Source organism: Anabrus simplex, chromosome 6 (assembly GCF_040414725.1).
Source record: "Anabrus simplex isolate iqAnaSimp1 chromosome 6, ASM4041472v1, whole genome shotgun sequence".
NCBI lineage: Eukaryota > Metazoa > Arthropoda > Insecta > Orthoptera > Tettigoniidae > Anabrus > Anabrus simplex.
Window position 1 is genome coordinate 349094975 of NC_090270.1, and position 17442 is coordinate 349112416.

At 43.5% G+C, this 17442-nt stretch overlaps 1 protein-coding gene across 1 annotated transcript in view; it reads right to left on the minus strand.

The window, feature by feature from the left end:
- The window catches only part of LOC136875825 (gastrula zinc finger protein XlCGF8.2DB), a 110459-nt gene that overhangs the window by 73821 nt on the left and 19196 nt on the right, over window positions 1–17442 (minus strand). The window contains exon 2 of the mRNA XM_067149448.2: window positions 7757–7826. Within this exon, the coding sequence (XP_067005549.2) occupies window positions 7757–7813 (57 nt within the window). The 5' untranslated portion in view covers window positions 7814–7826. The remainder of the gene's footprint in view (window positions 1–7756; window positions 7827–17442) is intronic.

Consider the following 17442-nt stretch of genomic DNA (forward strand, 5'->3'; position numbering starts at 1 on the left):
GTCTAATACTAACACAGTTACACTCTCAGTGTTCAATCACACTAGTGCTACAGTCTAATACTAACACAGTTACACTCTCAGTGTTCAATCACACTAGTGCTACAGTCTAATACTAACACAGTTACACTCTCAGTGATCAATCACACTAGTGCTACAGTCTAATACTAACACAGTTACACTCTCAGTGTTCAATCACACTAGTGCTACAGTCTAATACTAACACACTATCAGTGTTCAATCACACTAGTGCTACAGTCTAATACTAACACAGTTACACTCTCAGTGTTCAATCACACTAGTGCTACAGTCTAATACTAACACAGTTACACTCTCAGTGTTCAATCACACTAGTGCTACAGTCTAATACTAACACTCTCTGTGTTCAATCACACTAGTGCTACAGTCTAATACTAACACAGTTACACTCTCAGTGTTCAATCACACTAGTGCTACAGTCTAATACTAACACAGTTACACTCTCAGTGTTCAATCACACTAGTGCTACAGTCTAATACTAACACAGTTACACTCTCAGTGTTCAATCACACTAGTGCTACAGTCTAATACTAACACACTATCAGTGTTCAATCACACTAGTGCTACAGTCTAATACTAACACAGTTACACTCTCAGTGTTCAATCACACTAGTGCTACAGTCTAATACTAACACAGTTACACTCTCAGTGTTCAATCACACTAGTGCTACAGTCTAATACTAACACAGTTACACTCTCAGTGTTCAATCACACTAGTGCTACAGTCTAATACTAACACAGTTACACTCTCAGTGTTCAATCACACTAGTGCTACAGTCTAATACTAACACAGTTACACTCTCAGTGTTCAATCACACTAGTGCTACAGTCTAATACTAACACAGTTACACTCTCAGTGTTCAATCACACTAGTGCTACAGTCTAATACTAACACACTATCAGTGTTCAATCACACTAGTGCTACAGTCTAATACTAACACAGTTACACTCTCAGTGTTCAATCACACTAGTGCTACAGTCTAATACTAACACAGTTACACTCTCAGTGTTCAATCACACTAGTGCTACAGTCTAATACTAACACACTATCAGTGTTCAATCACACTAGTGCTACAGTCTAATACTAACACAGTTACACTCTCAGTGTTCAATCACACTAGTGCTACAGTCTAATACTAACACACTATCAGTGATCAATCACACTAGTGCTACAGTCTAATACTAACACAGTTACACTCTCAGTGTTCAATCACACTAGTGCTACAGTCTAATACTAACACACTATCAGTGATCAATCACACTAGTGCTACAGTCTAATACTAACACAGTTACACTCTCAGTGTTCAATCACACTAGTGCTACAGTCTAATACTAACACACTATCAGTGATCAATCACACTAGTGCTACAGTCTAATACTAACACAGTTACACTCTCAGTGTTCAATCGCACCAGTGCTACAGTCTAATACTAACACAGTTACACTCTCAGTGTTACACGAGGGCAGTGATTGAGCCGAGTCATGCAATAGTCAGACCGAGTGGGTTCGGGCAGCCCATAGGATGATATATTGATTTAGAAAATCCTCTGCTGATAGGAAAAAGATTTTTCAAAGGCGACAGAGCAAGTTGGCCGTGCGGTTAGGGTCGTGTAGTTATGATCTTGCATTTGCGGTATGGTGGATTCAAATCCTACCGTCATCAGCCGTTAAGATGGTTTTCCGTGGTTTCCCATTTTCACACCAGGTAAATGCTCGTGCTGAACCTAAATTAAGGCCACGGCCACTTCCTTCCCACTCCTAGCCCTTTATTGTTGCCATAAGGCATGTCTGTGTTGGTGCGAAGTAAAGCAACTTATTTTATTCATGTTTAATATTTAGGCTACATGTTGTGGACCACAGATATTTTTACATCTAAATGTGTATATATAATATAGTTGTGACTTTCAGAAAACTATGGAAAACCATAAGGTAATGTATATAATTTGTGGTATATAAATTATTATTATCTTTATTATTATTATTAACTACATAAGTTTTGTGGTGTAACAACTGTCTGTACTATTGCACAGGTAGCTCTTTTTTTCCAGCATTTAAATTTTTAACTTATTTATTTTGTATTATGTACTTACCCAGAATATAATGAAATTTCCAAGTTCTTGGAAATCATTAAAGGAAAGACTAGGGAAGCTCCCACCTGCATGACAGCTCGAAACGCAGATCATCTAACTGCTTTACTTATTTAATGGAGTTGTCCCTAGATGCAAAGAAGTGGCAGGAGGACGCATAGGAAAGCAGTTCATAGAATGAAGACAAGATGGCAGCAGCAAGCACTGAATGTTGTTTCTGCTGCCTTATCAGTACACAGGTGCAATAAGACTGATGATACTCATGAGCCGTGAACTGGCTCGCTGTATCGATTCACTGAAAATGAAATGACGTATGGCTTTCAGTGCCGGGAGTGTCCGAGGACAAGTTCGGCTCGCCAAGTGCAGGTCTTTTGATTTGACGCCCGTCTGTGACCTGCATGTCGTAATGAGGATGAAATGATGATGAAGACGACACATACACCCAGCCCTAAGGGTAGAGGAATTAACCAATGATGGTTAAAATTCCCAACCCTGCTGGGAATCAAACCGTGGACTGCTGTGACCAAAGGCCAGCACGCTAACCATTCAGCCATGGAGCCGGACGTCGATTCAGTAACATGAACGAAATCGAATTAATCGAATATCCCGTCACTAATGCCTTGTTGACTGCTTCTTGTGAAGTGGTAATGAGACTGTTACTTTATAGATCTGCTTCTACTTCTCTCCTCGGGGATCGATACCATGTGATCCAGTCGCCCTTCCAGCGCAGGTCTACTGTACGGCACAGTGAGCACACGATTCTGAACCCTAGCAAAATGTTATATCGTGATGCCTCGAAATCCTGTAGCGAAGTCCTTTGACCCTGTAACTATGTTAATGTGTCGCACCTCATGACCGGGTGTAAGGAAGAGGGGAATCAATGCATAAAACTAGATTAGAGTGCAGTAATTAAACACCGTACTGGATGGCCTATGTAGACTCCTACCAGATTGTTCCAAGCAGTGTAGCCTCACAATCGATGGAATGTGCCACCCTCCATCGTTCAAATAGTTTTGCATCAGTATGGTGTTTGAATACGTAAACACAGGCCCACGTTTGCCACATTCTTGTGCCCTGTGCATACTCCGCTGGTTAGGGTCTGAATGTACAGCACATTTTCCACAGAGGAATACGTTGAGATACTCCTCATTTATGGGGAAGCGCGTGCGAGGTACAACGTCTGAACCAGGAACAGTATCCCATCAAGCGACATCCGGCTGCTATGAAGTCCCGCTGTGTTGAAAGATGCCTAATGAAAACAGGCAGCCACCAGTCTGCAGTAGGCCCATTACATCGGGTGAAACAGAAGAGCCGTTCTGGAGGCAACTCGTAATAATCCACACATTAGTACGAGGGCAATTGCAGAACAGGTGACCAGCCCGCTGTCCGTCTGGCGAATACTGCAAGAACATAAATTTCACTCATACCATCTTGAGCTACAGCAAGAGCTCCATTGGTGGGATTTCGAAGCAGGAATGGAGTTCTGTCGGTGGTTATTAGACGGGCTGGGCAATGATGCAGCATTCGTATGGCTTCCACAAGAATGGGAACATCAATCACCACAACATGCATTATTGGAGTCCGGACAATCCTCACTGAGTGCGCCAAGTAGGATGGAGAGAGACTGCGTGGTGTGGAATCTTGAGGAATGGCCTGATTGGACCTTATTTCTTTCAGGGCCATTGGATGGGCTCACACTACCTTACTCGCACTGCTGCTGGAGGATGTGCCCTTGCACGATCGTTTGACGAGGTGGTTGCAATAGGAGGGAGCTCCGCCACATTCGACTCTACCCATTCGTAACCATTTGAACGAATAACAGCCAGGGAAATGGATAGGACAAAGAGGCCCCGTTTCTTGGGGCACCAGATCAACGAATTTAACGCCGTTAGACTTTCTCTTGTGGGGGCATTTGAAGAACATTGTTTACTCTCAAGCGCCAAAAAACCCCGACCAGCTGTGGCAACTCATCACAGACGCCTGCTGAGTGCTCTATTGGACACGGTCATCACATCGAGCATTTGCTACACTAACTAGTTGTGTTCCTGGTGCGCATGTGTCTGGCCTGCTAACTAATAGGCCCTTCTTAGGGCCACAAACAGTTTGCATGAACTGTGCTACATATTAAACAAATAATTCAAAAATATGAAATCTTCACTCAATTTAGTGTTTCGCCGGTGTGTCAAGTTCATATGATCTGGAAGGCACTGCCCTATCATGGTGAGGCAGTAAGGTTGTCTGAGCATTCCGGCAGGGCGGAATTAATATTGCAGGTTGAATATAACTGAAGTGGATCACACGGTATCCCGGCTTATTGACCAGACTGATCATATTCACTCTACTAAGCAAAGCAACATAACCATCAAAACAAAACAAAAATATTTTTACACAATACGCTAGTGAAAGTAAATGTAAAAAAAAAATTGTGTGATCTTTAAAAGCACAGAAGTTGAGTTATCTGCGCAGTGATCACTTCTTGTCACCATCGTTGTGCTCTTAAAGCAGGGATGACATGCGTGCCACATACGACAACATGTTTTAATGTTGTTAACATTCATTAACCTAGCAAAATATTCTTTAAGTATGTCATAATTATATGGCCATATTTTCTACAAATTTTACAAGGTTTAAAGCAAAAACATATCTTATTCTTACGTTACAATAAATAAACTTGATATTTCCACCTATTCAATACAATTTTAATGCTGTTATTCAATTACAACATATTAAATTTCACAGGACTAGTTTCAACGTGTACTTGTGTCATCTTCAGCTGTTATGGGAAAATAGGCAACCTTAAAATTCATGACATGTCATAAAATGTTTGGTATGAAAACCCACTAAAACTATAATTAAAACCTTGACTCATTAAAAGCTATTACGACAAGTAAAAGACCTGCAAGTCAGTCGTATAATAAAAGTTTGTTGGTCCTTACAGACAAGCAGTTGTGGAGTCCTTGTGCGATTGATAAAATGATAAAAGCTCGTAGAGCGAGCTTTTAGAATCCCTATGTCTAAAGCTAATTTAAACAAGGAGCTGAATACTATCTGCAATATATCCTATGCCAATGGCCTCTTTCATCAAAAGCATGATCAATGAGATTAAACGTCCGGTCACCAGAGATAAACCAAGTCATAATTCCTATTCAACTTTTACATTTAATAACAACATTCACAGAGTCACCAATATATTTAAAAAGAATAATTTAAAGATATATTTTCGTACAGATAATAAGAGTACCGAAGTTTTACACAATGCAGCTACTGTAAATAAATCCAACCCTTATCTTAGGTCAGGTGTTCATAGATTCCAATGCAATAACTGTGGCAGCACCTACCTAGGGCAAACTGGGCGCAACTTTAAGATAAGGTATGCCGAACACGTTAATGCAGTAAAATACAATAGATTCTCCACTGTGGGACAACGTATCCGTGAGCTAAGACATAATTTTACAAACTTGGAACAAGACATTCAAATATTACAGACTTTGAGCAAAGGACCATTGCTGGACGCTACTGAATTATGTTACATTCATATAGACCAATATTTTAACGCTAATTTCAACCTCAATGATATATCTGAAACTCCGAAAGTTCTCTTAGATTTCCTGATAATATTTTTTCAAAAATGTTCAAATCCCAAACAAGAATTTAATCTTACGTATAATACACAATAAGTTCTCCCAATATTCGTTTCGCAGTCCACGCGCTCGGCCCACATACATCGTCTCAACCACCCCTAATTCCCCTCTCTAGCACCTGCTCAGAGCTTTCTCGTTGTTCATAGTGCAGTTTGAGGTGAGTCCTACATACAATTACTTCATCATTACGCCGAATAGAGCCACAACACACTCAACATTGGATCGTTAACTACGTTTTCATATATTTACAGGTTTCGCATTGAACCAGCAAACATTGGTTTCATAAACATCATAAGAAGCCACTTTAATGTTTCCACCTCACAGGCCTAGGACATAGAAGATTTTATCCAGAAAATTCCATACGACTAACCTTCACATTTTTCAAGATGTTTGTGCAGTATACACACTGTAGTGGAATGGAACACAACATTTTATCAATCGCACAACAAATTTAAGGACTCCACAACTGCTTGTCCATAAGGATATCATTTAACCAATGAACTTTTATTATACGACTGACTTGCAAGTCTTTTATTTGTCATAATAGTTTTTAATGAGTCAAGGTTTTAATTATAGATTTAATGGGTTTTCATGCCAAACATTTTAAGACATGTCATGAATTTTAAGGTTGCCTATTTTCCGATAACAGCTGAAGATGACGCAAGTACGCGTTGAAACTAGTCCTGTGAAATTTAATATGTTGTAATTGAATAACAGCATTAAAATTGTATTGAATAGGTGGAAATATCAAGTTTATTTATTGTAATTCTTGGTTCAATACGGAAAAATGAAACATCTTACGTTAACTAATTCTTACGTGTTTCTGAAATGTAATGTTTAGTGATGTTTGAAACATTAAGTCGAATGTGTAATGCAGTCTAAAGGAAGTCACGTGAGGGAAGTTTCGTGATGATAAGCGATGGCACACTGGACAGTAAGAAGTACTGAACAAGATTCTACTCTGTAAAGGTTTGCCGTATTTCACATTGTTGAACTATCTCAAAAATTGAAGCTCATTCGAGAGAATTTCCTAATATGCGATGATATGACAGTCACATACAAACCCTCTTACAACTCTCACCTGCCCCTCAAATGAGCCATAAATTTCTGAGAGCCCATAACTGAAAGAAAAGCCATCCAAGCAGAAACCTCCTGTGTTAATCAGTAGACACTTTTATCTAATGTGACATGGACTACATTTGCCTATGGTTATTTGGGATTTGTACTGGTCATCGTAAATGTTTGTATTCCCGTGCTTAAATCCACGCATTAACATCACGCATGACCCCTCTCTTTTGTTTGTGGCTTTACGAAAGACTCTTCAATCGGTTTTTATACTTTGACTTCGCTTGACTAAGCAGCAACTATAACGTAAACTGCCTACATTTGTGCATGTAGGGTCTACATGATGAAGGAGAAGAGAGGAGCGCTGTGTTGCTCGAGGAAAGAGCGAGTGTCCCCCCAGATACAGTTTCATTGTCAGTCTGAGTCTACACACGAGGAAACCTGTATGTTAAGTCCTTCTTCACATTATTGGCTTTACATCCCATGAATTATTTCTATGGTTTTTGGAGACGTTGAGGTGCCAGAAGGTTAGCGTCTAGCATCGAACCTGCCAATTTGGGCTCGGAATGCCAACGCCTTAACAGTCTGAACCACTCTGCAGCAAGTCTGACAAATGAGAGGAATACAGACTACACATTTCTGTGCAGAGACTCGTCCAAAGTAACCTCCTGCATGCAGCAGGACATTGTCTCTCCTCCACAGGCAGAAATAATTTGAATTGTATAACACGTGTCCAAAATGTGGCTGAGCAAAGGTAAGTGTTGGCACAAGGATTATATCAAGTGATCCAGAGCAACATGCGTAACGTGAGGAGGGATACACAAATGCGCCATGACTCGGAAGATGCCAAACATCAATGTCATCAGCCCCACCAGAAGACTCAGACAACATCCCTGAATGTTTGCAAGTCCAACCACAAATACTTACATCGTCACAGAATACTTCGGTGTCTGGCTCAATTTTGATGAACACTGGTTCCTCCATTATTATCAGAAATCTACAAATGGAAATAAAAAATACAATTATTGATTTTCTATTCATATTATTAAGAAATGTAAAAATAACTTACGATAAAAACCTGTGCACAATCTTGTAAAAATTGTTGATTCTTTCAAGAACAAAAAATCTCATTTTGTTTAATTTTTGTTCTTCCTCAGGTAAAATCTAAATTTATTTTATCTAGAATTAGTCTCAAGAAACTTAAAAATAAAACAGTTAAAGCTCTACTCAGTTGACAGCAAATGACGAGAGGAACTATTCACTTTGGTTAAGAAACACGGCATGATTTCCTGTCTGTAATTCATTCATATACTTCAGAAATTGATGTTTTCCAGCAAAACAGATTATCTGAGATTTAGTTAGATTTGCATTTCTTTTCCAAGACTGTTTACATGTAGGTGGCTATAATGTGTGATGTGCCTTGTAGAGTGCGTTAGTTAGAAACTTTTCAAATTAAAATGCAATCTCCTCACTTGACACCCTGCATTAATGCATTATACTGTCCATTAACTAATTTTTCTTAATACTTCATCTTGAGTAAAAAGAGAGATGCCATTTGGTAAGTGAACTTGTGAAAATTTAAATTTATAATTCCACCATTACAATACTGTAATTGTCTTTATTTAAGAGACTACAGTAGACAAATCATGGATAAAGAGACTACATTAGATGAATCATGGATAAAGTCTAATGTAGTCTTTTAAATAAAGACAATTACAGTATTGTAACGGTGGAATTATAAATTGAAATTTTCAAAAGTTGATACTTGGACAATACGGGCTCTAATATGAAATTTATTACATACAATCTGTCTAGTGTACAAAAGGGAATATCTCACATTAAGTATGATATTTAGGAAATTTTTTTTTAGCATTATGAGAGATGAATAAAAAGTATTAACATCACAGACACAATAATAACCAATCAAAGTTAACGTCCCAACTTCAGAAGTATTGTTCTCTGACTTACCTCCTTTGTATTAAAGTGCAGTAGTGATATGGAATGCCTTAGTACAGATACCCCTCACCTCCTGAAACTAACTAGGAACTAGTTTCTAAATTTCTTGACAATGACTTGTTTGTTATCCTGGAATTCTCACTCATCACACATCTTTGTTATTGCAGCAGGCAATCGTTACCAGTTATTGAGGACGTTCAAATGTATCTACAATCATTGTACAGAAAAGTGATCCATTCAAATCCTGATTTTCAATTCGTCAAGCTTATAAAATGGAAGATAGGAAACTTAAAGGGTCCACTTTTCAATACAAAAATGTTATAGTTTTATTTACAACATATATTTACAACTTGGAACTAGTTTCGACGCTGTTTGGCGTCATCTTCAGCCAAAATGTGGGAAATAGGCTAGCATGTAGACATTTATATTACACAAGGCGTTACATTAAACAATACACATCTTACGAGGAGATAAAAACAGGGACGAATGTAGAAACAAATGAATCGTTGAGAAAGCAAAAGTTATAAATATTAAAAATAACCTTAACCACACATCTTGTAGTGCGAAAATATTCGCCTTGAATGATTCCTGAATACAAAACGCACGCGCACACATTTCTAAAGAGCCAGCAGGCAGGGAAAAGTAAAGTGAAACCTTAAGAGTTCTTCTGAGAAGAGTTCATCATTTTTTCTTTGTTCCGACTAACTAATGAAGTCTCCCTTGAGTTCATTAGTTAGTCGGAACACAGAAAAAATTATGAACTCTTCTCAGAAGAACTCTTAAGGTTTCACTTTACTTTTTCCTGCCTGCTGGCTCTTCAGAAATGTGTGCACGTGCGTTTTGTATTCAGGAATCATTCAAGGCGAATATTTTCGCACTACAAGATGTGTGGTTAAGGTTATTTTTAATATTTATAACTTTTGCTTTCTCAACGATTCATTTGTTTCTACATTCGTCCCTGTTTTTATCTCCTCGTAAGATGTGTATTGTTTAATGTAACGCCTTGTGTAATATAAATGTCTACATGCTAGCCTATTTCCCACATTTTGGCTGAAGATGACGCCAAACAGCGTCGAAACTAGTTCCAAGTTGTAAATATATGTTGTAAATAAAACTATAACATTTTTGTATTGAAAAGGTGGACCCTTTAAGTTTCCTATCTTCCATTCTCAGTTCAATACGGACAAAAATGAAATTCTTAGATTTAAATAAGCTTATAAAAGACGCATTGAGGTGAAAATACAAAAGTTGTACAATTTGATCTCCCTTTGTCCCAAATATCATAATTTAAGTATGCACCTGTCACTTCTTGTGATGTGGAAAGATCATTTTCTGTACTTAAGAATATGCTGACAGATAAAAGGATGAGGTTAAATGAAGTCAATTAGTAGTTGTACAAGGTACAAAAGGATCGTCCACCTTAATATGGTAGTGCTGGGCTCTAGTTATAACATAATCTACTCTATCTTAATGTTTCACCAATTGTTTTAACTTCAAACAAGTGTTCAACAAATTATTTATATACCTTCAAGAAAGTAATTAACAGTTAACAGTTCTTAAGGGCAGTTAGGGCCATGCAGCTTTGACCTTGCATCTGGAAGATAGTGGGTTTGAACCCCACTGCCAGCAGCCCTGAAGATGGTTTCCCATGGTTTCCCATTTTCACACCATGCTAGTGCTGGGGCTGTACCTTAAGACCTGTCTGTGTTGTGTTACATCCTCAGGACAGTACAATGGGAGAGGAAAGGGCTACGAGATGGAAGGAATAGGCTGCGACCAGGTTGCACCATGTAAAACAGAGACAAATCCATACGTGATATGCATATCGTCTCAGCAAACTGAAAAGAATTATTATTATTAATCAATGGAAATATAATTTAATAATTATCATTAAAACTGATGTACTATCGCATGGTGTGATTGTAGCCCCAGTCTAGAAAGCCATTGATATTGCCCCGAGAGGATCCGTCATACTAACCACATGACGCCTCATAATCTGCAAGCCTTCATGGGCTGAGCAGCGGTCACTTGGCAAGTGTGCGGTTAGGGACACACAGCTGTAAGCTTTCTTCCGAAGACATAATAATACATGACTATAAATAAGGACAGCCCTTTATCATAAATATTATTGTGTGCTACACCGTTCACTCTGGAACGGAAAGAACGGTTACAGACATTCGTCTTGATATCAATCAAAACTGTGTCTAGACCAGGATCGCTATCTCACCATCAGAGGTTGAGCAGCCCCATAGTTGCAGGTAAATATACGTCACCTAGCAGGGAATTGAACCCCGGGGCTCCAAGAAAGATGCGGGGAATGCTACCTCAAAAACTGCAGCCCAATATTTCAAATTGTTACTGTACTGTATCATACCAACAGCAGAGATATGTGCTGACACATACATCCGTTTCCTGCCAGCGATGTGCAGGCAGATGCGGTGTTCTGTACGAAGTCTCATTCATTTCTTCTTATATCCCCGCACTGAGTGCAGACCCATCTTAAACATGTTTAATTTCCCTTATTTCTTCATATGTCATCATCATCATCATCAGCCAATTCTATCATTACATGATGTGGCCTCTTTACGTTGTGAACTCAGCTTTTTCAGATGTAATTATATATAATGGTAATCTGAGGTAATGAAATAACATAAATGAAGTGTGTGTATGCTATGTCTAAGTTTTTATTACATGCAGTGTTGAAATATTGAAACGGGGTAGTAGGATCAATAAACACCAGACTGGTAGCTTCATTACTAGGATTTATTAGCTAGGCACTAAACTACACAAGACTACACACAACTTATGCTCATAACACAAACTTACGCAATTCGTGCGCTCTCTCTCCCTTCGTTTTTCACTTGTTCTCACAGTACACAGTTTTACACTCACACACAAGGTCGCACAGCTACACGTTCTCCACTTCGCCGACAGTCCACACTGTAGCACACTAGTCCGATAATCACGGCAGTTCACATACTTCACTACACTGGCAGTCGCTCACGACTGAACCACACCAACTTCTAACTCAGTCTAACTCTCACTCACTCCAGGCAGGTCGGTCCTCTCTTATATAGCTGCGCTGGCCCTTCTAGAATCGTCCGGATGCTGGATGGATCGAGGAACCTCGCGATGGAACACTCCAGATTAATCGTGGAGTCATTTCCATACTCCTCTGTTACAGAACCGCGAGCGGAAGTGAGTGGGGCTTGCCTAGCCTTACGCGCTGCTAGTGAATGACGCAGCTGAAGTGTAAGTGGTGGGACTATACGGTGCCGGGCCGGGCCCACTGCCAGTTGGCCTGGCGGACGCTATGACCACTACACTGCCCCCTCCTCAAGGCTGCTCCACGATACGGTGTCAAGCGACCCATCTGAACTACCATCCTCTTCCCTCGGGGAGGCAGCCGGATCCGGCAGACGACGTCGTTGATCCTGGTGACAATTGTATATGGGCCTTCCCATCGTGGCTGCAGTTTCGGTGACTTACCTTTCGTCCGTACCGTATGGTACAGCCACACTCTGTCACCTTCCTGGAAACCCGCAGAGTTCGCGAGCATGTCGTAGCGGGCTTTCATCCTGTCGCTGGCTACCCTTAGGTGATGTCGGGCAAAATCGTGGATGTCGTTGAGCAGATCCACCAACTCCCATGCACAGTCTGTCGCAGGTTGCTGCTGGCCTGGTGCAGACCCGAACATTAGATCGCATGGAAAGGCCAAGATCCCTTCTGAAGACCATGTTGCAGGTGTCATGCCCGTCGTCTCATGGGTGGACGCTCGATAGGCCATCAAGAAGAAGGGGCCCCTCTCGTCACACTCCTTCTGAGGTGCTCTTCGACGGTTTTCACAAAACGCTATCTAACTGAGGGTGGAGAGGCATCGTACGTGTCTTACGCACTCCTAAGCATTGCAGAACCTCTTGAATGTGGACTTGAAGTTTCTGCCTTGGTCGCTATGAAGTTCCCTCAGGACACTGAATCGACAGAAGAAGTTCTTGACCAAGCCGTCGGCCACTGTCGATGCCTCTTGGTTTGGGATGACGTAGACCTCCGGCCACTTTATGAAGTAGTCCATAGCCAGGAGTAGGTAACGGTTCCCGCCGTCAGATTCGGGGAATGGTCCAGCGACATCAATGGTGATCCTCTCGAATGGTCCTCCAACGTTGTACTGCATCATTTGGCCCCTGCTCCTGGTACGTGGACCCCGGCTCGCTGTGCAGGTGTCACACAGCTGGCACATCCTTTCAACATCGTTCCTCAAGTGGACCCAGTAGTAACGCTGTCGGGCACGATCTAGTGTCTTATTCACTCCCAAGTGGCCGGCAGTAGCGCCCGCATGCAACTCGGTCAGCACCTCTGTCTCATGCTCCTGGGGATTATCAGCTGTGCAATGTGCTTCTTTCCGTCGGTTGATCCCCACGTGCGGGTAAGTACCCCGTCACTTACCATGAGAGACGACCACTGGGCCCAGTACGCCTTATAGGTTGGATTGCATTCGGCGGTGTCTTTCCATTCCACCCTCTGGCCCGACTCTACTTCTCATAAGATCAGCCCGATGTCCTCATCCTTCAGCTGCTCCCTCCTGAGGGCGGCTCGATCCCATCCTTCAGCGGCGGTGGCCCTCACGGCCCGGGCGTCCACGGTGCCTGCCTGTATCTCCACTTTCTGGCAGTGTGTGCAGTTCGCAGGGCACGGTCTTCTCGATAGAGCGTCGGCGTTGCAGTGCTTCTTTCCTTGTCGGTGCTCGGTGGTGAAGTCGTACTCCTGAAGGCGTTGCACCCGGCGAACTCTCTGTTCTTCCAGGTTTCTGAAGCTTAGGAGCCAGGTCAATGCGGAGAGGTCAGTGCGCAGGAGGAAAGGCTGCCCATACAGATACTTGTGGAAGTACTCCAAGGTCTTCACGATGGCCAGCAATTCCCAACGCGTCACGCAGTAATTTCTCTCAGCTTTTGACAACGTCTTGCTGAAATAGGCGATCACCCTCTCCTGGCCGTCTTGCACGAGTGACAATACCCCACCAATTCCCACGTCGCTGGTGTCGGTATCGACGATGAACTTCTCCCCAGGCTTGCGATATCCGAAGATGGGTGCAGTACACAACGAGTCCTTCAGCTTCCGGAAGGCAGCCTCCGCCTCGCTTGACCATTGGAAAGACCTCCTCTCCTCGGTGAGGCGTGTAAGAGGCTTTGAGATGTCTGCGTAGCCAGCTATAAATCTGCGGTAATACGTGCAAAGACCGAGAAAACCCCTTAGTGCTCGCTTGTCCTTCGGCACCGGCCAGTCCCTGACAGTTTCTAACTTCTCCGGATCCGTGGCTACTACCTCAGATGACACGATGTGGCCCAGGTTGCGGACCTCCTTCTGGAACAGCTGGCATTTCCCGGGATTTAGCTTTAGGTGAGCCCCACGTAGCCTCTCGAACACTTTCCGTAGGTTCTCTACGTGGTCTTTGAACATGCGTCCCACAATAATTATGTCGTCCAGGTACACGAGGCAAGCGTCTTGAGTTAGCACTCTCAGCACGGCCTCCATCAGTCACTCGGAAGTCAGCGGCACGTTGCAGAGGACGAAGGGCATCACGGTGAACTGGTAGAGCTCTTGGCCGGTTGAGAACGCCATCTTCTCTTTGTCTTCCGGATGGAGCGCTACTTGCAGTATCCAGACTTCTAGTCACCTCCGGCAGTGAATATGTCCTGAAACTCATGGATTAGTTCCTTAACCTCTCTGAGCTGCCTCGCCTCTAAATGTTTCCGGGCGTCGGATATAATCTTCCGGAGCTTATCCAATCCTTCGCCTGCTTCCAGGGTCTGTGCGTCTTTGTCGTCCACTGGCACGATGCACGTGACTGGTTCACAAGTCCCAAGCTCGGTCCCGCTGGGTACCCTCTGCTCCTGTGGCGTCGAATTCAATATTCGTACCGGCACGCAGCTTCGTGCCGAAACGAGCGTCCTGACCAGGTACAGTCCTTGATCGGTGGTCGGCTAAGCGGGTTCCACGAGCACGCTGCCCCCTTGTATGGGTTCCTCTAACCGTGCCGTAACCATCGCCTCACTCTTGGCTGGTATCACTTCTTCGATGGCCAACGTTAACCGCGCTACTCGAGGTCGCAGCATTACCTCTTGTTTGCCGAGCCACAATACACGTCGTCCCATGTCGACAGTCGCCTCGTATTCCCGTAACGCATCTAGGCCCAGGATGACCTCATCCGTGATGGCGGCGACGAAGGCCCAGACACGTAGGCGTCGTTGTCCCAGCATCAGTTGTAGTATCGCCTCCTTCAAGACAGGGATGGTGTCTCCTGAGGCCGATCGCATCAGATAAGGGCGGTGGGGTTCCCTCTCTGGCTGTCCCTCAGCGATGTCCGTCCTGGCGATGGTCAATGTCTATCGTCACTCGGCACGGCCTGACTCCGAGCCACCCGTCGGCGATCAAGCTGCCGTCGCTCCGCTCGGTGAAAACAACGGTGCCGACGAGCCCCTCTCCTTGTCGGCCCTTACTCGTTTCCCTGATCAGGGGTGCCTCCATACGGCAGTTCCTCCGCAGGTGGCCACGCTCGCCCGTAACGGCGCGTCCTCGCTTCTCACGGCTCGTATTCTTGGTGATGGTGCCACTGTTCCCTTCACCGCCTCCACCCTCAGGGCTAACGTCGGGGCCTCTCTGAGGTCATGTTCCCCGCTGAGCATCACCTTTTGACGGATCTCAGCGTCGCGGAGCGCATCAATGAATGTATAGGCTGCCTCCCGCTGAATGTGGTCCAGAGGCTTGTAGGCTAGCAGCTCCACATGCTGTGCGAATTCTTGCAGCGACTCATTAGCGCGCTGGGTCCTCTTCCTGAGCTGGACTCGGTAGGCGGCTGCCAGCTGGTGGTCACCGTACCGGCTGTCGAGGGCCCTAACGATCTCTTCGTAAGTAGCACCCGGCTGAAGGCTGTGTAGTACTTCCGCTGCTGGTCCTTGCAGTATGCCGAATACGTACACGGCCCTTTCCTCTGATGTTCAACCGTTGTGCCCGCACACGGTCTCGAATTGGGCCCGGAAGTTACGCCAAGATGTTGTCCCGTCGAAGCGGGGGCACTTACTTCTTCTTTCAGGACTCGAACCCCTGACTCCACAACCTGCGGCATTTCTTTGATCCGTTTTTCAACCAGTTCCTGTACGTCCTGCATAATGTCACTCTTTAATTTTCTTTCGAAAGAGCGCATTTCGTGTTCTAATTTACCTTGTCCACCCTTAACTTCATTTAATTCCAGTTTCAGTTCGCTCTTGATTTCGTCCCGTTTGGATGAGAGTTCGGTGAACTTACTGAGGAGAGCCTGAAACTGTTCGCTACCCATTTTACGATTCACTAGAAGTTCCTAGTTACGAAATTACTGCTACCAGTCGATCCCGATTCTGACACCAGTTGTAACGAGTTGGCGGGGTAGTAGGATCAATTAACACTAGACTGGCAGTTTCAATACTAGGATTCATTAGCTACGCGCTAGACTACACAAGGTTACACACAACAGTTACTCATAACACAAACTTACGCAATTCGTGCGCTCTCTCTCCCTTAGTTTCTCAATTGTTCTCACACTACACAGTTTTACACTCACACACAAGGTCCCGCATCGCACGGCTACACGCTCTCTCCTTCGCCAACAGCCCGCACTGTAGCACACTAGTCCGATAATCACGGCAGTTCACACACTTCACTACACTGGCAGTCGCTCACGACTGAACCACATCAACTTCTAACTCAGTCTAACTCTCACTCACTCCAGGCAGGTCGTTCCTCTCTTATATAGCTGCGCTGGCTCTTCTAGAATAATCCGGATGCTGGACGGATCAATGAACCTCTCCAGATGGCACACTCCAGATTAATCGTGGAGTCATTTCCATACTCCTCTGCTACGGGACCGCGAGCAGAAGCGAGTGAGGCTGGACTAGCACTTAAGCGCTGCTTGTGACTGGCAAAGTTGAAGCGTAAGGGGTGGGCCTGTACGGTGCAGGGCCGGGCCCACTGCCAGTTGGCATGGCGGACGCTATGACGATGACCAAGTAAGAGGGGGGGGGGGGGGCATGAATGATACCTCAAAAACTGCAGCCCAATATTTCAAATTTTTACTGTACTGTATCATACCAACAGCAGAGATATTTGCTGGACAATACATGTGCTGACACATACATCCGTTTCCTGCTAGCGATGCGGTGTTTTGTATGAAGTCTCATCCATTTCTTCTTATATCCCGGCACTGAGTGCAGTCCCATCTTAAACATGTTTAATTTCACTTACTTTTTCACATGTCATCATCATCATCATCAGCCAATTCTATCATTACATGATGTGGCCTCTTTACGTTGTGAACTCAGCTTTTTCAGATGTAATTATATATAATGGTAATCTGAGGTAAGGGAATAACATAAATGAAGTGTGTGTATGCTATGTCTAAATTTTTACTGCATGCAGTGTTGAAATATTTACGTGTCTGGGGCCAGCTCACAGCATTTGCTTGACACACCATTTTTCTCTGCATGGTGTTCTCAACTCATGAGTCTAATGTTACCCAACTCCAAAAGTCAAGTTTTAGGGAGGAAGGGGGTCTGAGATTGCTCTTGATAAACTGTCAGAGTGTAGTAAATAAACAACTAAAATTCAGTACATTGATGGAATCTCATGAG